Source organism: Apteryx rowi, unplaced genomic scaffold (assembly GCF_003343035.1).
Source record: "Apteryx rowi isolate R43461 unplaced genomic scaffold, aptRow1 scaffold_220, whole genome shotgun sequence".
Classification (NCBI taxonomy): domain Eukaryota; kingdom Metazoa; phylum Chordata; class Aves; order Apterygiformes; family Apterygidae; genus Apteryx; species Apteryx rowi.
Genome location: NW_020448531.1, coordinates 903,046 through 926,786, shown reverse-complemented (window position 1 = coordinate 926,786; position 23,741 = coordinate 903,046). Strand labels below are relative to the sequence as shown.

The 23,741-nt window shown below is 47.9% G+C and overlaps 4 protein-coding genes and 2 non-coding genes across 11 annotated transcripts in view; 4 read left to right on the top strand and 2 right to left on the bottom strand.

The window, feature by feature from the left end:
- Nucleotides 1-10,958, top strand: part of LOC112965641 (PWWP domain-containing protein MUM1) — an 11,258-nt gene extending 300 nt beyond the window's left edge. The window contains exons 2-15 of one of the 4 annotated variants that reach the window (XM_026064816.1): nucleotides 190-232; nucleotides 748-843; nucleotides 1,252-1,343; nucleotides 1,691-1,761; nucleotides 2,155-3,171; nucleotides 4,002-4,124; nucleotides 4,464-4,534; nucleotides 5,070-5,146; nucleotides 5,667-5,727; nucleotides 6,251-6,326; nucleotides 6,458-6,508; nucleotides 6,938-7,368; nucleotides 8,222-8,310; nucleotides 8,566-10,958. In XM_026064816.1, the coding sequence (XP_025920601.1) occupies nucleotides 787-843; nucleotides 1,252-1,343; nucleotides 1,691-1,761; nucleotides 2,155-3,171; nucleotides 4,002-4,124; nucleotides 4,464-4,534; nucleotides 5,070-5,146; nucleotides 5,667-5,727; nucleotides 6,251-6,326; nucleotides 6,458-6,508; nucleotides 6,938-7,368; nucleotides 8,222-8,310; nucleotides 8,566-8,644 (2,295 nt within the window). In that variant the 5' untranslated portion in view covers nucleotides 190-232; nucleotides 748-786 and the 3' untranslated portion in view covers nucleotides 8,645-10,958. Of the gene's footprint in view, nucleotides 1-73; nucleotides 233-747; nucleotides 844-1,251; nucleotides 1,344-1,690; nucleotides 1,762-2,151; nucleotides 3,172-4,001; nucleotides 4,125-4,463; nucleotides 4,535-5,069; nucleotides 5,147-5,666; nucleotides 5,728-6,250; nucleotides 6,327-6,457; nucleotides 6,509-6,937; nucleotides 7,369-8,221; nucleotides 8,311-8,565 lie in introns of those variants that run through there. The other 3 variants (XM_026064814.1, XM_026064815.1, XM_026064817.1) reach the window with 3 other exon arrangements.
- A 439-nt stretch (nucleotides 10,959-11,397) lies between these two features.
- On the bottom strand, nucleotides 11,398-11,470 carry TRNAF-GAA. The gene has a single exon. It is a non-coding gene; the product is annotated as a tRNA-Phe (tRNA).
- A 155-nt stretch (nucleotides 11,471-11,625) lies between these two features.
- On the top strand, nucleotides 11,626-11,699 carry TRNAN-GUU. Its single transcript has one exon. It is a non-coding gene; the product is annotated as a tRNA-Asn (tRNA).
- A 191-nt stretch (nucleotides 11,700-11,890) lies between these two features.
- NDUFS7 (NADH:ubiquinone oxidoreductase core subunit S7) lies at nucleotides 11,891-15,977 on the top strand. Of its 3 annotated transcripts, XM_026064877.1 has the most exons (8): nucleotides 11,901-11,949; nucleotides 12,049-12,085; nucleotides 12,364-12,432; nucleotides 12,914-13,031; nucleotides 13,824-14,003; nucleotides 14,086-14,132; nucleotides 15,013-15,101; nucleotides 15,765-15,977. In XM_026064877.1, the coding sequence occupies exons 1-8, from the start codon at nucleotides 11,934-11,936 to the stop codon at nucleotides 15,860-15,862; spliced, it is 654 nt and encodes a 217-aa protein (XP_025920662.1). In that variant the 5' UTR covers nucleotides 11,901-11,933; the 3' UTR covers nucleotides 15,863-15,977. The 3 variants fall into 3 exon arrangements, with proteins under 3 accessions (XP_025920665.1, XP_025920662.1, XP_025920664.1); XM_026064880.1 differs by lacking the exons at nucleotides 15,013-15,101; nucleotides 15,765-15,977 and adding an exon at nucleotides 14,397-14,999 and having other exon boundaries at nucleotides 11,891-11,949; XM_026064879.1 differs by lacking the exon at nucleotides 12,364-12,432 and having other exon boundaries at nucleotides 11,919-11,949.
- Nucleotides 15,978-16,825: 848 nt separating this feature from the next.
- GAMT (guanidinoacetate N-methyltransferase) lies at nucleotides 16,826-20,228 on the bottom strand. The gene is made up of 6 exons (XM_026064872.1): nucleotides 19,808-20,228; nucleotides 19,463-19,608; nucleotides 18,486-18,549; nucleotides 18,189-18,256; nucleotides 17,835-17,945; nucleotides 16,826-17,730 (listed from the first exon to the last, which is right to left on the bottom strand). Exons 1-6 carry the CDS (start codon nucleotides 20,226-20,228, stop codon nucleotides 17,590-17,592), a joined length of 951 nt encoding a protein of 316 aa, XP_025920657.1. The 3' UTR covers nucleotides 16,826-17,589.
- Nucleotides 20,229-20,735: 507 nt separating this feature from the next.
- Nucleotides 20,736-21,666, top strand: LOC112965606 (amiloride-sensitive amine oxidase [copper-containing]-like). The gene is made up of 3 exons (XM_026064749.1): nucleotides 20,736-20,743; nucleotides 20,969-21,101; nucleotides 21,391-21,666. Exons 1-3 carry the CDS (start codon nucleotides 20,736-20,738, stop codon nucleotides 21,664-21,666), a joined length of 417 nt encoding a protein of 138 aa, XP_025920534.1.
- The last annotated feature ends 2,075 nt before the right edge of the window (nucleotides 21,667-23,741 follow it).

Below are 23,741 nucleotides of genomic sequence, written 5' to 3'. Positions count from 1 at the left end.
GGGGCCGGGAGGGGAGGGGAGGGGAGGGGAAATGGCCGCCCGAGCCCCGCCACCGGGATGGGGGGGGCGCAGGCCGCCGTGAGCAGCGGGGAGGCCTCAGGCAGGCCTCGTGCCCCGGCCCCTCCCCCGGGGAGTTTTGCGCCTGAAACGCGGTGATAACGCTTGCTTTTTGCCGTCTTTCGTTGGCAGGACCGCCAGACGGGGTGCCGGGGAAACCGCGGTCTCCGGCCCTGTAAGTACAGGAAGGTCCTTGCTTCTGAAAGGCCGAATCTCGTTAAGAAACTTGTGAGAATGGTGTGGTGGAGGTGCTCAGAGTGTAATAACAAAGTTTGCACGGCATGGTGTGAACTGTAGGTTACGACAACTGGCTTCAGTTGTCAGAATTTGATAATAGTGAATTTCTTTTTCCTGTTACCTCAATGGACAAAAGAAACTTGCTTTGCCCTCCTGCAGAGTGTGTGGGACTTCCACAGTATGGTTTATTCATTTGTGGCTGTGTTATCTATACTTGATAGTTCAGTAAGACCTTCTTGGGTTGGATGGGTATAGAAGGCTGCTCTACCAGAATTTATTTCTGGAGAATGTACGTGCATGGTAATATTCATGGTACATGCTGGTAAAGACCAGCTAGTTCAAAAGTAAAACAATACATATAATCATATACATCCCATTTCAGTCCTGAATTACTTTAAAAAGAAAACTTTTGGCAAGTTTGGGGTGACTTCAGTCTTTTGTCTTTCTCTTCAGAGCGTGCTGGGACTTTCCTTTTCTACATGAAACACAGTCATGACAGATCAAGAATATGTTCTTTGCAAGTGGAAGAAGCGTTTATGGCCAGCAAAGGTAATAGATGTACAAATGAAGAAAGGTTTTGCGGAGGTAACTTAGAAAAGGATGAAACAGAATAAGAACAGAAAAGTTATGCTTGTGAGAAGAAGCTAATCTATTGATGATTTTGTATGTAAACTGAAACAAAGATGCTGATCTCCTTAAAGCTGCACAGTTGGTGTTAACAGCTTAAATGAGTTACCCAAATGATAGACATTAATTTTTTGAAAGCAACTGCTCTAAGTAAATATATATGTATTTCTAAACAAGGGTTAACCTGTAGAGTTGCTAATAATGAAAACAGATGTTATGGAGTGTTAATCCATTATATGCTGTTTATATTAAAAACCTTAAGTCAGATCTATCCTGTAATCTAACAGACTTGATCAAGGATTTTAAATGCATGTCTCCTCTTTAATGTAGATTTTGTCCAAGACTGGAGTTCCTGGAAAACCATCTGTTACTAATGCAAAGGAGATATCTTTTAAAGTCGAAATACTTGGCTTGGAAGAACAGTTAAGTATCGTTGTCATTGTCTCATGCTTGTGTTGTTAGATATAAAAAAAGATACTGTAACCCCTGAGTCTGAAGATATGTGTGAAATGAGATTGCTGACTAACAAAATGATTAGATGGCTAACCCAAAACCCACTGCCTTTTTAGAACTGAACATATTTTGTCTAGTGGGACATCCATAAACGATATTCTGTTAGCTCAGACATTACTCATCTTGGATTGTTTTTTAAAAATATATATATTGGTTTTGGAGAAGAAGTAGTTTTATTGCCAGAAGAAAGCAATACTATGCTTTTAAAGAAACTGTCATGGCATTAAAATGTTAATCAGCATTATTGTATTTTCAGGGCTAGTGTCAACTGTGCAGATACTGAACCACTGAAGGAAGAATGTATACAAAACATCGCCTCTAACTTAGGTGAGGCTGTGTCAAAATGTTTGCTTTGTTTTTGTGTAAAACATACACAAAGGACCTGATGGATAACATTCGTATACCTCACTTGTGTATTTCTTGGGTTTTTGCTTTTCCATTCCATCCATCAATTTTGGAAAGAGTAAACATTATCAAAGCTACTTGTACTCTTTCTCTTTGTGCATTGGAAGGAACGGTGAAGAAAGTTACGAGTCCTTGCATCAAAATAAGAGAAAAATGCATTAGAAGCTTGTACTTTTTGTCTTTCTATATATTAAACCTTAAAAATTGTTGATGCTTTAAATATTAAGTTCTGTCTTATGACAAAAAATATACTATAAATATGATTTGTTATGCCTTGTATACAAAGAAGGGTTATTGTTTATTCCTTTCCAGCAGATCAGGGGAAGAATTCTAGCGAGGCTGTAGAAGAACTGAAATATCGCCGTTCTCTTAAAATTGCCCTAGATATTTTGAATCAAAATGACTCACCCAGAGAAGTAACACCCTCAGAAGAGGAACCAAGTACTCAATTATCCCAGAAGAACAATGTAAGATCTCTCTCATCTACCCCCTTAACTACTTGTCGATCGCTCCTAACTAAAGAGGAGTTTGAGACTCCCAAGAAGAAAGGAGAACAAAAAAATAACCCCAACCTGAAAACTGATACAAAAAAACAAAAGTTGAAACATTCTTTCATTTTGGAAGAGGGCGCTAAAGCATGTGAAGATAGAACAAAACCTTCAGAATGTAGGACTAGGGACTTGTGTAATGCATCAAACTCAGAAAGTAAAAATTGCAAAATGACAGAATCAAAATCACTAACAAGGCAGAAAAAAGTCAAGCCCAGACTGCTGGCAAAGTCCCAGACAAAAAATAAATCCTCACTTAAGCCAAAGGAGGAGAAAAGTAAGCAAGGAAGAAAAAGACCAAGAGGTGCAGGATCACCCATATCATGTATTAATGATTTCCCGGAAGATCAAGTGCATCCTCTTACTGAAGAAAGTAATCCTGTGTCTGTTTCCTGCAAGTCTGACACAGTAGTATCTGTCAGAAGAAGGGCAAACACCAAAGGTCAACCTAGAAGGCCAATACTGGATTCTTCTTGTGAATGTGCCTTGGATGACTTGGAGAGCAGCATCAGTAATGAGAGTGAAAATTTAGCAAAGAAACTAGATGAAAGAAAAAAGCCGGTGGATTTAAAACACAGAAAACAGGAGACCAATGCAACTCTGTCTTCATGCAGGAAAAGGAAATGCAGAAATTGCCTTGAATCTTCACCTGGGCCTTCGAACCATGGAAATATCTCTGATAGTTTCCTGTCTAAGCTTAAAGAGGAGGAAAACAAGAATACTTCACACATGCTTAGGAATAAAGTAAAGGACTTTCAGCTGCCTGACTTTGAGGAAGATGAAGGTGAGCATACCTCTTGGGGAAGAAAAAACTTCATGTCTTTTTGATTCCCGAGCACTGTTTTTTATCTTCCTGAAATATTGCAGGGGTTATTGTTGTCGATGAGGTTCTTAAGTTGCTAATTTTATGCTAAAATATTTTATTCTTCTTTTCTTTATTTAAGTTTTAAGGAAACAAAAAATGTGATTGCTTTAATAGGGGCTAAAAGACTAAAGTCATATTTAGGTCATCTGGAGCTGTTTAGTGTTTTGCACTGAAAAATCATACTTATCAGTGTTTTATGTCTGTCACTGGATGACTTACTAATTTCACATGGAATTTGTCTTTACTGCTCTCTAGTTAGTGTGCAGGACAGTATTAAGATGAAGTGATGTTATATAAAGGATCAGACTGTTACAGAGCCCTGAAGCAAGCCTGTTCTTGCTCCTTTCCTTTTTTTATTGATACATAAGTATGATCTCAGTCATGGCTTAAGCTGGGGAGCTTCTCCTGCTTTGGCTTAATAGTATTATATGATGAATTTATTTGTAGGTGTCTTGTTTCATTTCTAGCTGTTTCCATGAATTTGCTACTTCCCATCATAATCTCAGGGACTGTCTACCTTCTGATCTTCTAGGAAGCAGAATCTGTAGTAGCACAACTGAATTCAAAATATTAGCCTTTACCTAGGCAAAGAATCTTGAGGGTCTGTATCGTCTAACAGCCTTGTGTTACAGTAATTCACACTTTAATGGGTTAACTTTCATATTTATATATCTCAGGTAGTCTGAAGCTGATTCTTTTAATCGTTTATACCTTTGCTTATCGTGACTGATGTTTGCTGCTGTTGGCAGGATTGGAATCTTCTGATACATCTTCAAAGATAAGTTCCTCAGAGAATCTCTCTCTCCTCTCGGCTCTGGTAGATGAGGAGGAGGAGGAAGATGAAGAACTTCCTAGTATTCTATCGCATCAAGGTAAGGCATGAGTGTACCTGTCTGAGACCTAATCACCCAAGATCTGTGTGTGTGCTTTTAGAGAACATATGCTTCTAATTTGTTGGTAAGCCCTGGTAACTTCCATTAATGAAACCTAACACTTTCTAGAAAGTGAATCCAAACTTGAAACAAATCATTGGGGGTGGGGGGAGGCAGGGTGGGTTTGCTGTACTTGAAATGTGTTAGAGTGAAATCTGTGGAATACTTCTTGTGTGAAGGGAGGCTGACAAGTCAGGGGAAGTTAACTGTCTTGTGTGTGTGTTTGTTTTTCTCTTCATTTAAAAAAAAAAAAAATACCACCGTTTTGTTTTGTTATAGAGCCACAGTCAATTGAAGAAGGGATTTTGGTCTGGTGCAAATTGCGAAGATATCCATATTGGCCAGCAGTGGTAAGAACAACTCTCTGCCTTCTCAGAAAATGTAAGAGGTCTGATAAGGAACAGCTTACTAAGTACCTGAGTGTCTTTTTTGACTCATATGGAGTTGGAAATGTTCAACAACTTCCAATAGAGCTTTTCCTAATTTCTAACATACTTGTTTCCTAAGCAGAAACTGAAGCAAAACCAAAGATAAGAGAAGTAAATTTGCACGTGACAAAAGCACATTAAAAATAAATGTAGTTGATTCACATATTGAAGTGGAGGATTGCTCCTTACAGGAGCAATCTTTGGCTTGATAAATCCTTTATCATTAGAGCAGTTATATCCGGTTACTAACTAAAAAAGGACAGGTCCATATGGATTAATGAGGACACTCTATCGGGGTGTTGCTATAGTTTGCAATACATGTCAGTTCAAAGTTAATTTTTCATCTTTGTATAACTTATGTACAGGGTGCATTATATAGTATTAATGAAAACAACGTTCCTGCTTTATAAAGCTGTTAAGCTTCTAGAATGCTAATGAGACTTTATCCCTTCAACAGGTAAAGAAAGTGAAGCGGAAACACAAAAAGGCAAATGTGCTGTTAATAGAAGGGAATACGAATGACAAGACAAAAGGGTAAATGTGGGTTTTGGTTAGGTTCTGAATCTTGGGTTTCTATTGGGCAGTCTTCTATACTGTCTTCCTAGTATGGCGCGATTGCAATATGAGTTAAAACTAATGTTCGTCTCAAAGCAGGGAAGCAGTTAAAGCTAGGACTTGCAGGTATGGGCCACTTGCTTTATCATGCTGCTAATTGAGATAAGTGATATCATTTAGCCTGAATGCCAGCCTATGTGAGGAATAACAAAAGGGCTGGGGATCTGGATACTTTTCTGTGTGTGGTGGCCAAACTTCCTGAAAACAGTATTTCAGGAAATGTGGACCTGCCTTTAGTTTTGTTTTAAAACCAGGTGTTTCTCATTCCATATAAATTCCTAAGTTTTAGCTTGTCATGAAAACTAAAACTACTAGAAACTCCACTGTTGAATTGCTTGTGAAACCTAATTTTCAGGGAGATGTAGAATTGCAGGAAATGAAGGCAGTTAAGTTGTATGTCTGTGTTTATTCACTAACTGTATTTCTTTGTTCCATCAAGTTTTTCAGTATCTCTTAGGAATCTAAAGCACTTTGATTGTGAAGAAAAGCAGGACTTAATAGTAAGTACTGCCAGTATGATACACATACAAGTGTATACAAACGTTGGAGGCAGGGGGGAGGGAAATGTTTATATAATATACAACTTTCACCACCAGAGGAGCGTATTGTAGTTAACACGTCTGTTTCCAGTTTTGTGAAGAGATATGCTCTCCTATTGAACAAAGTAGTTAAATGTACTGTAATTTGTTCTCTGCAAAATGAAGAATAAGGTGAGAATGGGATCCATGTGACACCTTTTTGTCCTCCTCAAAGTGAGGCTAAAGCTGCATGCATATTTGGAAAGTAGCCTGCTGTGCAGAACTCTTGCTATGTTTTCATTTGTGGGTGGTCTACATAGACCAGAGCCCCCCTCGCACTGCATGACAATGTGGTTACAGAGGCTGAATTTCAAGAAAATGCAGAAGACTTGCACATAAACTTTGATTCATTATTATTAAACATTTTTGTTAACTAGTTAGTGTCCTAGAACTAAAAACTTCAGTAGGTTACTTTATTTTAATGCAAATGACTTTTGTATTGTAGGACCGAGCCAAAGAAGCTTACTGCCGAGAAATTGAGTGGTGTATTCGATTGATTTCTGACTATCGGATCAGAGTAGGTAAGCACATGGGTCAGGCAACATCATCCATTCTGATATAGATCAGAAAAAAAGATGGTAACATTAAGGCTGTCAACTTTGTTTCAAGGACTTAGTTAAACTGATAAATAACCCTGTTTTGGGCTTTTTAGGTTGTCATTCTTTTACGGGATCCTTCTTGGAATATTTTGCTGATGATATCAGTAAGTGAATTCGTGGTGAGGTTATCTTTTGTGTTCTCCTTTCAGTAGATAAACTGAGCTCTAATGTTGATGAATGTGTGTTGAGTTACACATTAGACCCAGTGAGTGGATACTGTTCAAATTACTACATGTCATTATTATACTATAGAACTTTCATTCCACAACAAAAAAACACATGGAAAAAAGTTAGGTAAATATTGATTGTTAAAGATGAGATGCTGGATTAAATCAAGTAATTGGTCACTATTGGTCACTAGTGAGTTCATTTCAGAGCTCCTTTCACAATTTCAACTCCCTATTGCTTCTTAAGCAAAATGAAAATTTTTTTCTCCTCTATAGTGGAGGGAGGAAAAAAAACCTCTCCCCCTATCAAGAAGGCCCCTTATTTTACATGTATGTAAATATGTATGATTGTGGCTTTTCTTTCAGGCTATCCAGTTAGAAAGGAAGGTATTCAAGGCTTAGTCCAAATGACCTTTACAAATGTAGCAGAGGAAGAGCTTGAAGAATCTTCGTCAGAAACTTCGCCTAGCAAGCCCTCCAAGAAACTCCTTCCTGACAGAACAAGGGCTGCTAGAGATAAAGCTAATGAAAAGATAGTGGAGTTTATAGTGAAGACCAAGGGGGCAGAAGAGCATCTTTTGGCTATTTTGAAAAGCAGAAAACAATCCCGGTGGCTGAAAGAATTCCTGAATTCAAGTCAGTACGTGACCTGCGTTGAAACTTATTTAGAGGATGAAGAACAATTAGACCTCGTAGTAAACTACTTGAGGCAAGTGTATCATGAAAGAGGCACCAGAAATCTGCATCGAATAAATGGAGATGGAATAAAGTTTATTTCAGATGTCCTTTTGCCTGAAGTAAGTAAATAACATTAGTGTTTTGTGATTCTCATTTACTGACTTCCCGTGTTCTCCAGGTATTGAGTGACGTTTGAGCAGGACAGGTATATTGCGGCCTACCCACCAATTTGAGGCATGGACTATTAAGCTCAAGGGTCTGACACTGTGCTTAATCTCTATAAACATCTTGAGCAAAGAGTATTAAAATATTGGGGCTGGAGGTTTTTAAACTGTGTGCATGTGTTGGTAATCAGAGAATAAATATGTTGAAGGAGGTGGGGGAAGCCCCAATTTTAGTAGCTACAGGCTTCCTGGTGGTGCTGCATATGTTAGTTTTAATAAAATAGTAAATTTATAAGTGAGATAAATTGTATATGCACCAGTGTAATTCTAAACGTTGATTTTAAGCCATTAGCACAGAATGGAGAAGCTTTAGGTAGTATGATGTTTTAAAGAGAGAATGATTGCTTTTTAGTATATTTTGATTGTTATTTCTGAAACTTTGTATAGTTCTTTTCTTTGTCAAGTTATGTCTGTGGGGTTTGTGGGTTGTTTTTTCTTTTAGTTATACTTTTGCAGACTTTTATTGTCTTTGTTAGGACCTAGGTGAACACTTATTTTTTTGAGAAACAGAATTATTAAGAATATTAATCTGGTTGTAAAAATGTTCTCCTGAATATGTTAAAAGAAAAGTTTGTACTTTGTGTTGGAGAGCTTTAAATGCACAGTGAGCAGTTTCCTCCAGGTTTTCTAAGTGGATGAAGAATCTCACTCCAAAAATGTGCTCACCTGCTGAGACCATTTCAAATAATTGTAGTTGTAATTTAGTCTTTGTTTCACTAGTATCAATTAACTAAAAGTCCTTTTATAGGCCATCATTTATGCGATTTCTGCTGTGGATGACATAGATTACAAGAAGGCAGAAGAGAAATACATAAAAGGACCATCTGTGAGCAAAAGGTATCTTTTTTTTAATGTTTTCTCTGAATTTTTACGTACCAGCTTACTGTTCATAAAGAAAAGTACAAGTATGAGAGAAAGAGGTGCACTTAGGGGTCAGTATCCTCCCTTTCTCTGCAAGACCAACATTCTCTTTGTCTAAATAATGAAATGATTAAACATGGGAAGATTCTTGCTGAGTTATACTAACACTACACTCTTCTTAACATAGTAGGGTTATTTTTACTGCAGAACTTCAACGTATCTCTTTTTCAGGGAGAGAGAAATATTTGATGAAGAAATTCTAGAAAGAAAGAGGTGGAAGACTGAACTAGCATCTGAAGACAGCAAATAAATAGTGGTAGGAACTTTCCCAAGTCTATAGTGGCACTGAATGTATATAATGGAGAAGTGGTCACCTGTATAAAATGTGTAATTTTTACTTTTTTTAATCAGTATGTAAATAGTCTTCAAAAGATGTAACAAATCATTATAATGCTGTATTACCTTAAGATACAATTGTATCTTCAGTCCTTGCTCTAAGTTCTGCGTAATGGAGCTACGTATTACTTTCCTCAGTCTTGCCATGCTGAACTTCCTGTAAAAGACAATGTATAAATATGTAGTAACACTATTACAAGTGTACTGCCAGCCAGTTATCTTCATCCACTCAGTGTGCTTGGAATGGAGTCCACAGGAGAACAGCAAAGGTTTTGCAAAGCTGCTTGATGTAACTCTTGTATTAAGTTTTTTGCATTAATTATTGTGGCCAAATATCTCTGACAAACGAAGGTCGACTGTCCTCAGAAAAACATGTACTGGTAAATTATGTAGCCACGTATTGCTTGGTAACTGTACTGCTACTGAATATACTATCTAAGAACCTTTCCAAAGGGTTGACTATTCTTACTCTACCTGTGTTTAAAAATGGGAAATAAAACTGGTACCTAGTGATGAAACCCAAGTCACAGAGGCTTTCGTGTTTTGTTTTTGTTTTGGTAGGACAACTGTGAAATTTGGTGGAGAAGGAATCCAATGCCTACTTAAAACAAACAAAAAGCTTCATATTTCCACTTAAAAGTTAAACCATTTTGAATGCCGTTTTAAAAACACTGATATCATGATTTTAGGAACTCTTTTGACTTATTCTACCTTTTTTTTTTTTTTGTCTGATTTAACCATGCATTGTTCCCTCCCCAGGCTTTTGCTAGAAGTGTGGTATATTGCAGATAATTACTTCTGGCAAACCTGCAGCACAATTAATAATTACTTAATGGAAAAGAGCCAATGATTGATATTTGCATATACTACAGTCAAAATCTGATCTGTTTACTTGTCCAACAGGAACGTGATTTGATTTACAAGTAGTAAAACTGAAGATTTAGTGAGAAATTAAGTGAGAAACTTAAATATAAAATGGTATATTGATTCTGTGTTATCTTGGGTATAATACTAATTGAATATCATTTAATCTTAATTACACTGTAGTGTGTATTGAGTCTCAGTACTCACTTGGAATCCTTATTCAAATGGAACAGTGACATTCATGAGTACCTAAATGATAAGAATATAGTAAATCTCTTTTTTTTTTTTTAGCTTTCACTAGTTTTTGTGATGAGGGGTGATGCATCTCCTGTTGTAATATAACGCTTTTGATTACACACTTATAGAATTAACTGTGGAGACATGAGTGACACTTAAAGATGGAGATTTCAAAGTGTATAAAGTTTCCTGCCCCTAAAGGTTCCCTCTCCTTTAAAACCTAATTATCTGTACACTTTTCACAATTACCATAATATTTATGGCACTATAAAAAAAAACTTCTAATAGTGTTAAGATCTTATTTTTCCAAGCTATTGCACAGGAGTTAACCTCCAAATTCTGCTGCCTTCTTTATCCAAATATTTGCTTTTCATACCTTTCTCCTCTTAGTATCTTAGTTCTTATTTTTAAAATGAGAACTGGTCTGTTGAATCAAATTGTACTATTTCACCAGGGAGTGACTAAGAATATACACTGTGTTGAAGCACTTTAAAATGTTTACATCTTTAAAAGCCCATTCAACTTTTGAATCAGCATGTTTAAAAATTACTTACAGTAATATTAGTATCTCAAGACCAAATTCAGTGTTGCAATGTACAATTTTTACTGCTGTGGTGCTGTACAGAACTGATTTCTTAAATCAGTTTAAACTGGCACATGAAAGATGGGAACTCTCCAAGGTTTAGTGTTACTTTTCCTGAAATGTATGTATGTATTTCAAATACTGGTTTTGATCTGTGGCCTTAACTGCACAAAGAAAGAGTGTCTTGCACCTGAATTTTTGTATTGCCCGAAGGCTGGGTTTAGTTTCTATGTCAGATAGAACCCTAGCATCATGTTTTTAAACAGTATCACAGTTTCATGTTATTAAATGAAGAGTGACGATTTACAGGTAGTAAAATTGAAGATTTAGTGAGAAATTAAGGAGAAAGCAGACTCACTGTTTTCTGTTGTGCTTTATTTAAAACAGGTATTCAAATGCATCATCCGTGTCAAGGACAAGCTACTGATTAAGGTTGTTTCGTTTTGATAGATGTAGATTCCCTTAACTGAACTGCGTACCTGTAACAGTGTTAATCAGCCTGCCTGTGTTTGTTTCTAGCATATTAAAACAATCTGGAGCAAGATGGGAGGAGTGTGTGATGCATTTATCTAAACCTGAAGCCCTTGAGCCTTGGCGGCGGGGAGTTAACAGAAGCACGACTTCTTGCTGCCTCTCTCTACCACAGCAGACTAAAGCAGTGTGTTTTATTGCTCTTTCCCAGGGCCGGGGTGGGGTTTGCTAGCTGCAGCTCCCAGCTATTTCTAGGGGCAATAGTGCTCTCTGCAAGAGCATCCAAAAGCACATTTTACTCCTGTATAAAGCTTTCTTTCATTTTAGTCGAATGGGGTAAGAGTTTGCAGAAGCGTGTGCCGTGTGCTTTGGCTGCACCAGTTTGAAAGAGAGAAGTGACGGTTTCCTGGGCAAAGACCAACGGGAATAAATGAAGTTTGTAAATGCTCCCAGCGTCACCGAGAGCCTTGATTGATTCCCTCCTCCTGCGGCCGGGGGGGAAAATAAGTTTCTGCCGAAACCCGGGATCGAACCAGGGACCTTTAGATCTTCAGTCTAACGCTCTCCCAACTGAGCTATTTCGGCCGCTTATGTTGGGGTTCCTCCCCCTTTCAGCTGAGTGTTGTGCCCGGCCCCGCCGGGCCGCCCCGGTCCCAACCGCGCTCCGGCGCCACTTTCCGAGCGCGGCGGCGGCGGGCGGCGGAGGCCGGAGCGCGGGGCCGGGCGGCGCGGGCAGCGCGGTCTCTGTGGCGCAATCGGTTAGCGCGTTCGGCTGTTAACCGAAAGGTTGGTGGTTCGAGCCCACCCAGGGACGACGGCCCTGCTTCTCCCTTTTTCCCGCGGGGCGCAGCGGATCCCGAGCGCTCTCCCGTTTTCCCCCGAGCCGATGCCCCCTTCCCCCCCACACACTGCACCGCCGTTTTTGCGGCGGAACCCGCCGCGCCGCGCCCGCGTTCCCCGCCGGCGCGCGGAGGCGGCGCACCGCGGCGCCCGGACCGCTGAGCGGGCGCACCGCGGCCCAGAGGTTGCCTGAAGGGCTGGAAGCGACATGGCGGCGCTGGGCTGTGAGTGGCGGCGGGGGGGCCGGGCGAACGGGGCCGGGCCGCGGCTCTGAGGGGGGCCGGGCCGGGCCGGTGCTGAGCTGCCCCGCGCTCTCGTTGCAGGTCTTCGCCTCGCCCGGCGCGGGACGCTGGCCGTGCGGTGAGGCCGGGCCGAGGGTGGCGGCCGCGTGTGAGCGCCGGTGTCCAGCGCCCCCGGGGCCCCCGCGCCGGCGAGGCGGGAGCGAGCGAGCTGCACCCTCGGGGAGGAGGGAGGGGGACGAAGCGGGTTTCTGTTCCCTGCTCGGTGAAACGCTCCCTTCCTCCCTCTCTTTCCGCGCTGGCGGGACGTTGCGCTCGCTGTTCGCCCCGCGGCCGGGGGGGAGCGGGGGGGCCCCGCGGCCGGCGGCACCCAGCGCAGCGGCGCTTTGTTTCTCGCAGGCCCGGCGCGGCGGCTCCCGCTCCCGCTCGGCTGCTCCACGGGACGGCGGCGGCTGATCGTGCCGACAGGTAACGCCGGCACCTCGCGGCAGGTCCTTCAGCTGCCTCCTCTCCCCCCCCCCCCCCCCCCCCCCCCCTTGGGGGTGAGAGCCCGGGCGGGGCGGGGAGGAAACGCTCCGTTTGCTGCAGCTCCTTCTGGGTACGCGGGAAAATCCTCTCCTGACGTCACTCGTTAAAAACCAGGGTTACCTGGCTGTCGCCAGCCTGCGAGCCCTGGAGGTGAACCCGCCAGGCGCCGCCTGTAAGGCGGCTGCGGTGAAAAGGGCCTCTTCCACGGCAGCAGATTACACAGATATCCCCACAGTGGGGAAAAAAAACCTGTCGTAAGCACAGCCTACAGTACTAGCGGAGGGTGTTAGATTGTTCACAAGCAGCGCACCACCGATTCCTTATGGGATCGTAGCTCCTTGAGGCTCCTGCATTGCATTCTATGGCCACGCTTAATGATTGCAGACTGATAACGCTGTGAATGTTGTTTGCTTGTTTTCAGCCCTGCGCAGGTCCAGCAAAAAAGCTCAGCTGTGGTCCAGAAAAAATCCTACGTCCCTTCTAGCAGGGGCGAGTATATTGTCACCAAACTCGATGACCTCATCAACTGGGCACGAAGAGTAAGTCACTGAAACTGTCTTGATCGCGAAGAAGAAATGGTATCTGGTGTTTGAGGTGCTTGCGGGAAATGGATATGTGCCTCCTCCTCCTAAGGATAAAAATAGGTTCAAAATTCTTCAAGCTCTGCAGGGAAATAGCCAGAGTTTCTTGGCCAGAGGTTGACGTTTGGGCATAGTATATCAGAGTGAGAGAGAAATAATTAATTTGATGATGGTGCAAAGCAGTGCATGCTGCCTGTCTAAACAGAGTTGTCCTTTGGTAATAAGCAAATGTCGCTTCTCAGTTTTACGTAGTTCTTGTCATAAGCAGCTGCTCTGTGCAGTGGCGAAGGTTGAACAAGTGACACTGCACTGAATCCAGTGTGCTCTGGAGAGTCAAGAGGAAAGTAATGCTTTGGCTGAGCTGAGTTTTGCCTTCTCCTGTCACTGCTGTCCTTGTGCAGTGCTTCTGAGGTGGCTGTCTCTTAGTATTGTCAGAGGTAAAGAAGAGAGTCTGCGGTTTTGTGTGTGCTCAGCATCTCTGAGGCTGCAGACGCACAGATCTCTTCACTCACCTATTTCCTGTTAGGATCTGCTCCCTGAAGCCATGGTTTTTACTCTCCCGTTTAATGGTGAACACCATTTTCATTTATGGTGCTTTGATTAAACAGACCTTAAAACTTCTCTCTCTTGTTTTGTTTCCTTTCCTGTCTGATCAAAGCTGAAAGCAATTTGTTCTGTGAGTTACCTGCACAGGGTCTCAGCTCCCGCTTTGAGCGTTCTTACCCGTAACCCGTCTCTCTCCTGCTCCAGAGCTCCTTGTGGCCAATGACGTTTGGCTTGGCATGCTGCGCAGTGGAAATGATGCACATGGCAGCTCCTCGCTACGATATGGACCGCTTTGGGGTAGTGTTTCGAGCTAGTCCCCGGCAAGCCGATGTCATGATCGTGGCTGGCACCCTGACAAACAAAATGGCTCCAGCTCTTCGGAAGGTAGGGGTTGGGGTGGACGCTTCAAGCGCAGCTGCGCAGACTGGACGCAAATGGAAAGCGGTCTGAAATGTCTGTTCTGCAGGTCTACGACCAGATGCCTGAACCTCGCTATGTCGTCTCCATGGGAAGGTAAGTGCCCGGACATCCCTATTGCCTTATGCTCCGTGGGAGAAAACTGGTGTCTCCACTTGAGTGGGGAGATGGAGGGAGGGGAACTCATTTCCCGTTTGTATTTCCAACCCCTTAAATTGTATAAAGAGGCCTTCTGATAACTAAGGTGTAAAGATTCACCCTTGATAAGGGTGAGGTGGATACAAGAATAATGTCTGTCACATTGGTGCTTTTCTTCAAACTGTAAATTCTTCCCAGTGAAAGATTCTGGGTTTTTTGCAGCTATCAGAGTCTAGACAATCAAATATTCCCAGAAGCTAAGGATTTGCGTTCAGGCTAAAGCTTTCGAACTGTTTCTGCTGTGGTGCATAAAATCTGAGCTCCATGGAGCTCTGGCTCTTTGAAGCCGTGGTGTTTGCATGGTGGAACTGACATCTTGTTCGTCTCATGGTGCCATTGGGCAGAGGACAGCTGTGTCACCAGGGCCTGGCAGGGACATACCCAATTCCAGAAACACTCTGTGCAGATGTGGCAAAAGAACTGTTTTTGCAGGGGGGAGGAAGGACCCTCTGAATTTGTGTTTCCTGAGAGGCATGAAAATGGTTCAGTTTGGTTTGATTCAGCTTGAAATGTAACTGCGAGTCTAGAATCTGTCTTCCAGCCAGGTATCGGTAAGAGGATGCAGCTCTGCATTCGGGTTGAGTGGCCACAAAGTAAATTTTGGCATTCAATTCATCTGTTACTGTAAAATCTCTAACTGTCAGGTGGCTTCTTTTCTCACAGCATCTTGGATGTTGCGTTAACGTTTCCTTTGGCTCCTGCTAATCTTTCACCTCAGGCTGCTGAGCTGTGTTTAAATGCACCTGCACTGAAATGTCTGTCTGTCTGTCTCTTGCAGCTGTGCCAACGGCGGAGGTTACTACCACTACTCCTACTCTGTGGTGAGGGGATGTGATCGCATTGTACCAGTGGACATCTATGTGCCAGGTATGAAGGATGACTTCTGGGTGCCAGGACACTAACTCAGAGCAGACCCGGAGTGAAGTTGACTTTGCATGTTTGGACTGGGGCTCTGAAAAGCAGAGGGAGAACATGAGCTACTTCTCTGTGTCCTGTCCTGTGCAGGTGGGGATTTAGGGTGCAGGAGCTCCTAAGCAGAACCTCCTGGTAGAGTGTGAATTAACAGATGGATTTGGTCCTGTTTGGAGTAGTTTTTAAAGATCCTTTTTGTTTCAAACTGTTTTGCTTAAATTGCAGATGTTTCAGTAAGTTCTGCCTGAGGTTTCCGGTAAGCAAGTGAAGTTCTTTTAGTGATATTGATAGCAGGTAACTGTTGTATATAGTGTAGGTCTATAGTTTAGTCAACCAGAGAGACTTTTTCCTGTCTCCTGCAGGATACCATCTTGCTTAAAAACAAAGCATTTCTATGTTTTATAAAGACCTTTTCAAAAAACATTGTCACTTCAATATCTTTAAAATTGTAGCCCTCTTGCTTATGAACTTGGCAGCTGTGACATACAGGAAGCCAGAGAAAGATCACAGCCTGCTTTGGGTTAAAATCCGTAACTTGTCAGTTCTACTTCTGGTGACTATGATTCAGTACAGCTGGCAGCCTTACAGGCTTCCTTTTTTTCTTTTTTTTCCTCTTAGGTTGCCCACCTACTGCTGAAGCTTTGCTGTACGGAATCCTGCAGCTTCAGAAGAAGATTAAGCGGGAGAAGAAGATTCAGATCTGGTACAGGAAATAGCAACTTATTTATGACCTGCTCACTGACTGTCCACCTGGGGCACCTGCTTGAAGTCTTACGCACAATAAATCTGTATTCTTCACAAGCCTTCCAATAAAACTCTATCTGGTTAAGATGCTCTTTTGTCTTTAATATAGTGCTCTTGCATAAAGAAGTGTTTTAACTTGTTTGAAAACTGAGTTATGAAAAGCAGGAGTTGAATTTGATAGCATTTGGTGTGTTACTTTCTGGCCCAAATAGCCTGTGAGAGAAGGGGAGAAGAGAAAGACTTGCTCTTTGGCTTTGTTAGGAATTGTAGGCTGCTGAACTCCTCAAGACTAGACTCGCAGAAGTATGAAGGTGTTAACTGTGTAAGAGACCTGTACTTTTGCCATTTCTCTAGTAACAAGGCACTCAGTAGATCAGACAGCTCTGTTCTAGTAGCTGGAGAACCCAGGATTTATTTTGCTTTTCACAATAAAGGCAATGCAAGTGAGGGATCCTTCCCCCTCTGGATCATGAAGTGCGGTCTGCTAAAACCAGGCTGTTCATTAGAGCCTGGCTTGTTTACGAGGGAAGCTTTGAGACCAATGCATCCAGATGAACCCCGAGGTTTCCCTGAGCTCATTTCTTACCTCCACCTGCTTTTTTGTTTATAATGCCTACAAAACATCTAATAAATCCTTTATATCTGTGTGTACAGCAGCCTGAATTTAATTACATTTTAGATATGTAATTAAGTAAAATTTTAATGCTTAAAAATCAGAATATCACCAATAAGTATAAATGCTGTAGAACTCCATAGTACAGTAAGAATAAATCAGTACCAAAGCTTGACACGGGCTGTATGTGTCACAGAAGACTGGTGTATTGTACTCCGCACCGCCCAGGACAAGGAACAGTTGCTGCAAAATCACATGCACTTTCGAAAGGCAGAAATAAGCGGCACTGAAATAGCGGTTGTGTATTCTATTCCATTTTAATAGCACTTTATCTCTTCTGGGTACAGGGGGGAAACATCTTTTATACACTATTAGACTACATTAGATTTAGAAATTGTTAAAATGGACATTAGCCAAAAACTTCCAGGAAACTCCAGGTGGGAGTTGCTCCAGGAACATCGGACTCCAACAACAGTGTCTCAAACTGCCCCCTTCTTTCTCTCCCTGTTCCTCCCGCCTGGTTTAGATTATTTGGCTTTTGTGGGGAAAGCCAACCCTCAATTTTTAAAAGTGATCTGTTTTTTGTAGGAAATCACTAGTTCTTGAACCCCTTTGGCTGATTGCTCTGAGTCACGCTCTCTGCAATCGCGCTTTAACTGACGTAGAGGGAGACTAGCGCAAGGCCCGAGGGCTGCGCCACGTCTGCGCGCAGCCAGGCGCTCTCGGGGCCCTGCCTTTGGGACAGGCCGCTTCCAAAACCGTGTGGTCTTCACCCAGGGAGCCCAGAAGGTCCCTGCGACGAAGGGGGACGTGCAGCGGCCCCGGGGCTCCCGTGGTGGGGCAGGGAGTCCCGGGTGCCACAGCACTGCCCGATTTGTTGGAGTCCTTTTGCTCGGGAGGTCCCCTGAAGGCCGGGCGCTTCAGTCCCACGCCTCCAGCGGTCTCCCCGCCGCTAGATAAATCAGTTTGAATCTTCTCTCATTAGCATCCAGGGAGATGAGAGCTTTTTCTCCTCCTCGCGGTGTAAATGATCAACTTCCGTCTGCCCGTGTTTGCTTCTGGAGGTTTCGGGCAGGGCGAGGGCCCTCAGTGTTTAACGACGGTGGGCGTGATCATCTTGGGGAAGGAGTAGTACCTGCAGTCCTGCGGGGGGACCAGGTCCATGACCGCCGTGCTTATGTTCTCCCTCCTGAACCCGGCTTCCAGCAGGTGGGCGACCTGGGTCTCCTACGGAGAGGGGAGGCAGAAGGGAGCGGTGAGCGCCAGCCGCGGGACCCCCCCCCGGCTTTGCCGTCGTCGTGGCCGTCGCGCGCCGCCCCTCCGGCCCTCACCTCGAACATCTCCTCGATGTCGCTGTACTTGGTCTTGAGCAGCTCGCCCCAGGAGGTGAGGTTGCAGTAGGTGAGGACGCCGCCGGGCCGCAGCAGGCGGAAGCCGTGGTCCTGCCGGGGAGCCGGGGCCGGTGAAGGCGCCTCGCTCCCCGCCGAGGACCGGCAGCGCGGCCGATGCCCTCATTGCAAAACGCCGCGGTGACGCTCGGTTTCAGAGAACAAAGTCTCTGTCTTGGGTCCCCGAGCTCGGGAAGTTTCGATCCTCTCGGGTTTTTTCCCCCGTTCCACCCGCTGGGAGCCCCCAATCCTCCCCCTTCCGACGCGAATCGGGGCGGCCCCGCTGCCGCGCTTTACCTTGATGAAGGCGAACTGGTGCGTGTGCCAGGTCTCGGCCGAGAGTGGGTAGGTGTCGTAGAGGATCCCTGCGGGGAGAAACCCCGGGGGAGCGGCGTCAGCAGCGTCAGAGCCTGCGGTGCCGCCGGCGTCGCTGGTTTTGCGCTATTTAAGTTTGCGACACGCGTCTCGGGGCCATGACCGGGACAGGCCTGTGCGCGAGCGGGCGCCCGGCGCCGTGCGGGTGTCACGCGCTCCCCGAGGCGGGGATGCGCCGCCCGGCCACTCCGGCCCCTCGCTGCCGCCCCCGGGGCTCACCGCTGAAATGTCCGTCCGGCAGCGTCGGCGCCACCTCTTCCCACATCCCCTTCAGGGCCACGACCTGCGGCGGGAGGGACATGGCGAGGCGAGGGGACGCGGCGAGGCGAGGGGATGCGGCAAGGCGAGGGGACACAGTGAGGTGAGGGGACACAGCAAGGGGACGCGGTGAGGTAAGAGGACATGGTGAGAGGACACGGTGAGGTGAGGGGAAGCGGCGAGGGGAAGCGGCGAGGCGAGGGTACACAGTGAGAGGACGGGCAAGGTGAGGGGATGCAGCAAGGGGACATGGTGAGGGGACATGGTGAGGGGACGGGCGAGGCAAGGTGATGTGGCAAGGCGAGGGGACATGGTGAGGCGAGGGGACCTGGTGAGGCGAGGGGACGCGGCGAGGGGACATGGCAAGGCAAGGGGACGTGGTGAGGTAAGGAGACACAGTGAGGTGAGGGGACATGGCGAGGTGAGGGGACATGGCAAGGGGACCTGGTGAGGCGAGGGGACACAGCGAGGGGATGTGGTGAGGGGACATGGCGAGGCAAGGGGACATAGTGAGGTGAGGAGACACGGTGAGGGGACATGGCAAGGTGAGGGGACACGCTGAGGTGAGGGGACATGGCGAGGGGACCTGGTGAGGCGAGGGGACGCGGTGAGGTGAGGAGACACGGTGAGGGGACACGGCGAGGGGACGCAGCGAGGGGACAGGTGAGGCAAGGGGACCTGGTGAGGCAAGGGGACACAGCGAGGGGATGTGGCAAGGCAAGGGGACACAGTGAGGTGAGGGGACATGGCGAGGGGACATGGTGAGGCAAGGGGACACAGTGAGGTGAGGGGACATGGTGAGGGGACGGGCGAGGCAAGGTGATGTGGCAAGGCGAGGGGACATGGTGAGGCGAGGGGACGGGCGAGGCAAGGGGACACAGTGGCACCAGGCGCCCATCGAGGGAAGGAAGGGGGGGCCGGGCGCCGGGGCCTCCTACCTTGTGCGGCTGCGCCGGGGCCCAGTCCTGCAGCCGCCGGAAAACGCCCTCGTTGCACTCGATGATCCAGTGCTCGGCGATGTCCAGCTCCTCCAGCTTGGAGGCGGCGATGGCCATGCCGAAGCCCACCTCCAGCACGCGGCCACCTGCCGCCACACCGCACGTGGGGCCCGCCGCCCGCCGCCCCCCGTCCACCATCACCAGAGCCCCAATTCCTCCCCTCCCCCCCCCAGCTGCTCTCCCAAATTTCAGGAGACGCCTGGGTAATGCGCCACCGGTGACACGAGCGTGTGAGTGCTCAGCCCCCCGCCCCGGCAGGTTTTTCCGCCGCTTTCCGCAGTTCACCTTTGGCGGCGGCGGTGGCCGCCAGCGCGTGCATGTAGGGGGTCTCCCAGCGCTCCATCACCGGCTTGCCCAGGATCTCCAGGTGGGTGTCTGGCGCGTCGTAGCCGGCCGCCGCCGCCGTCCAGGCTGCCGTGCAGTCCTCGCCCTCGGCAAAGAGCGGAGCGGCGGCCGCCGGGGAGCTCATGGCCGCGCTTGTGCCTTCACGGGGGGAAAAGTCCAAGGGGCGCCGCGGTGCTGGGACAGGGAGAAGGAGCTTCCCTCCTCCCCGCCGCTTTATATAGCCCGGCCAGGAAAAGCGCTGAGTGTGCAGCCGTGCAGGGGCCCCATCAGGGGGAACGGGATCCCATTTCAGCTGTGCTGGGAGGGGGCAGGGGACAGGGACATTCCCTGCAGACACGCACGGTGCAAGGGACAGGGACATTCCCTGTGGACATGCACGTCCGGCCCCTGCCTTTGGGGCTGAGCACGGCACCATGCACCGTGCTGTGCGCGGTGGGGCACAAATATGGGGGCCCTGCGTGCTGCAAGGGGCTGCAGCACTGCAAGGGTGCTGCAAGGAGAGGGACTCTGCTCCCTGGCTGTGAGCAGCAGTGTGCACGGCGCTGTGCACAGCCAGGGCAAGCATGCATGGTGCTGTGCACAGCTGGGAGAGCACGCACGGGGCTGTGCATGGCCAGAACACATGCATGGTGCTCTGCAAAGTGCTGTGCATGGCCAGGACAGCTTGCACACTGCTGTGCATGGCGAGGGCAGCGTGCACGGTGCTGCGCACAAGGACAGCTTGCCTGGAGCTGTGCCCGGTGCTGTGCTCGGCCAGGACAGCTTGCACTATTCTGTGCAAGGCTGCAACAGCTTGCACGGTGGTGTGCACAGCGAGGATAGCATCCCCGGCGCTGTGCACGGCCAGGACACATGCATGGTGCTGTGCATGGCGCTGTGAACGGCCAGGACAGCTCGCCCGGTGCTGTGCACAGCGCTGCGCANGGAGCCCTCGCAGCAGTCGGCCGGAGTGTGCTTGCAGCCGGCGCCGCCAGTGTGCGCACGGGGTCATGGGGGTGCAGGCGCCAGCCCCCTTGCAGCAGCACGTCTCGTCCCCTTGCTTCCTTGTCCTCCCCCCTCCCCCCCGCGGGACTGATGCCGGCCCCGGCTCTGCCCGCGCAGGTACCACCTGGCCGTGACGCGGCGCCACGAGAACGAAGCCACCAGCAGCAGCCTCTACACGCAGAACGACCCCTGGGAGCCGCTGGTCAACTTCGAGGGCTTCATCCGCAACAACGAGAGCATCGAGGACCAGGTGGGGCTGGGACGGCGCAGGGCTGCGGGGCAGGTCCGTGGGGCTGGCTGCGATGGGGCAGGGCTGCGGGGCTGGCGGGGGCCGTGGGATGGCTGAAGGCGCTGGCTGGTGGGGCGGGCAGCCGTCTGGGGGGGCCCTGGTCTGGGCAAGAGGTGCTGGGCATGGGGTGCAGCGCAGGTGCAGCACGGGTACAGCGCAGAGCGCAGCGCGGGTGCAGCGGGCCCAGGCCGGCGGGTGTTTCCCACGTGTGTGGCCGGCACCCGCCGACGGCTGCGGTGCCCCACGGCAGGACCTGGTGGCCTGGGTGACAGTGGGCTTCCTGCACGTCCCGCATGCTGAGGACGTCCCCAACACCGCCACCCCCGGCAACGCCGTCGGCTTCTTCCTGCGCCCCTTCAACTTCTTCGACGAGGACCCCTCGGTGGCATCGCGCGGCCCCGTCATCGTCCGGCCCCTGGACCCGGCCGCCTCCCAGCTGGAGATCCAGCGCTGGACGCCCGACAGCCCCGGGCCCTGCGTCTCCCCGGGGCCCTTCACCTACAACGGCACATACTGGCAGGAGTGACCCCCGGCCGGGCAGGGAGGGGACACTCAGCCGCAGCATCCCTGGTGTCCCGACCCCGCTGTGCCCGGCCGGTGCATCCCCAGTGCCCTGACCATGCTGTGCCCAGTTGGGTGCGTCCCCAGTGCCCTGGTCCCTGCTGTGCCTGGCCGGTGCATCCCCGGTCTCCTGTCCCTGCTGTGCCTGGCCAGTGCATTCCTGGTGTCCCGACCCCGCTGCGCCCGGTCGGTGCATCCCCGGTGTCCTGACCCTGCTGCGCCCGGTCGGTGCATCCCCGGTGTCCCGACCCTGCTGCGCCCGGCCGGTGCATCCCCGGTGTCCTGACCCTGCTGTGCCCAGCCAGGTGCATCCCCGGTGTCCTGACCCTGCTGCGCCCGGTCGGTGCATCCCCGGTGTCCTTGCCCTGCTGTGTCTGCCCCATGCATCCCCGGTACCCCGACCCCGCTGCGCCCGCGGGGGCGAGGGACAAGGCGGTGGCGGCGCCACGCGTGCGGCAGGGCGGCGGGGCCGAGCCTCACCGTCAGCAGCCACTCTGACTCAGTAAAAGCCGTGACACCTCGCTGCGGGCAGTGCGTCTCTCGGGGCTCGGCGCCGCTGGGTGGGGAGTGCCCAGCCCCCCCCCCTTTTCCCCGCCGGCGCCCCCCGGAGCCGGGCCCCGCTCCTCGTGGGGGGCTCCCCCCCCTCCATTGATGTGGAAAAGGGGGTGAAAACCCGCGAGTGACTTTGCCCCAACGCCGGAGGGGGGGGGGTGACTCATCAGGGTTTCCCCGTAACCTCCGCCTGTCCGAAGGAGCGGGCTGAGGGCCAGCTGCTCCCGGCCGGGGCCAGGAACCTTCGCTCCTCGGGGGAAGAGCGGCAGGACAAAGACTGAAACGAAAAGTCTTGTCTCTTCCCTCCCTGCCCTGCCCTGCAGAGAGGAGCCATTGTGCTGCGCACAGCTGCTCTCTTAAACTTCCCATTCCCTGAGAGATAACACCCTTATTAGCTGTCCTTGGGATGAAGCTAAATTTCAAACGGGGGAAAAAAAAAAAAAACCTTCTGATTTTACTTTGAAGGCCTTCCTGAGATTTTGTGAGTTATTTAAGCAGATAACCCTGGTATAGTCCTAGTTTTTCTAGGATGTAATTGGTATTATTGTACCTCAGTGATGTATTCCAAAACCTAATAGTATTTAAATTACAAGACTGTAGACTTGGCTCTGTAAAACTCAAAAGAGCAAAAGAAAAACCCTTTTAAAAACAGTACTGGCTGTTTATCTACAAAGAAATAAGTTTTGGCACTGAATAGGGGCATCATAACGGGTCACCTTTTTTGAAACTACGGTATATATGTACTAGTCTTGTTTGTATGCTGTCTAGTATATCAAACGGTAAGCTGTTTACTGTGCTTGCTTTTAATTCTGTACAATCTTAAAAATGCAAGGTGTGAGATAGCTGGTTTGAAAATAACTTGTTACTTTAGGCAATGAATATACCATGGGACATGTTAAATAAAGTAGTTTTTGTTCAGAAAGTATTATTACTTTTTGACCTGGGCCTTAATTACTATCTTATGCGATACACCATAGGTACGCTCCTGTATACTTGTGTTCTAGATTTGAAGGTGAGTGCAGACTGCAGGATATTGAATGAAATATTGTTAGCTTTCATCCTGGACGAGCCTTGTTACAAGGCTTGTTCTGAGTTGCGGACTGCTTGGATTTTGATCCTTCTGAGTTGTTATCTGGTTTGAAGGGACTAGATCTTAAGCAGTGATGTTAATTTTTTTCTCCTTTAAAAGTGCTCAGAAGGAAAGCGGAAAGCGTAGAATAAGCTGCAGTTTTAGGCAGCTGCCAGTACTTGTGAGGAAAGTTCTGTTTTGAAAGCTGCAGTAAGATATAAGTCTTAAACTTGATAAGTAGTTGTAAATTTAACTTCTTTTCTAGGCATAAATTATAAGCTAGTAAAATTAAAAAATCTACCTGGGCTATAAGCCTTGCTGTCTTGTTAAGATGAGTATGTAGGGACTTATGAACATTGTTCACTGTAATTAGTACTGACCTATTGTGAATTAAAGAAAATGCTGCTTTCGAGATTGTT

What these genes read in the sequence shown, in the direction of transcription:
- GAMT (XM_026064872.1), bottom strand. Translation starts at nt 20,228, where the DNA reads ATGTCCCTGTCCCTTGCACCGTGCGTGTCTGCAGGGAATGTCCCTGTC. An exon ending in GCCGGACGGACATTTCAGCG is followed by an intron (nt 18,257 to 18,485) that starts GTGAGCCCCGGG and finishes TTCTCCCCGCAG; the next exon opens with GGATCCTCTACGACACCTAC. An exon ending in ACCAGTTCGCCTTCATCAAG is followed by an intron (nt 17,946 to 18,188) that starts GTAAAGCGCGGC and finishes GCTCCCCGGCAG; the next exon opens with GACCACGGCTTCCGCCTGCT.
- NDUFS7 (XM_026064877.1), top strand. An exon ending in CGCGGGACGCTGGCCGTGCG is followed by an intron (nt 12,086 to 12,363) that starts GTGAGGCCGGGC and finishes TGTTTCTCGCAG; the next exon opens with GCCCGGCGCGGCGGCTCCCG. An exon ending in GCGGCTGATCGTGCCGACAG is followed by an intron (nt 12,433 to 12,913) that starts GTAACGCCGGCA and finishes GCTTGTTTTCAG; the next exon opens with CCCTGCGCAGGTCCAGCAAA.
- LOC112965606 (XM_026064749.1), top strand. An exon ending in ACGAGAGCATCGAGGACCAG is followed by an intron (nt 21,102 to 21,390) that starts GTGGGGCTGGGA and finishes GCCCCACGGCAG; the next exon opens with GACCTGGTGGCCTGGGTGAC.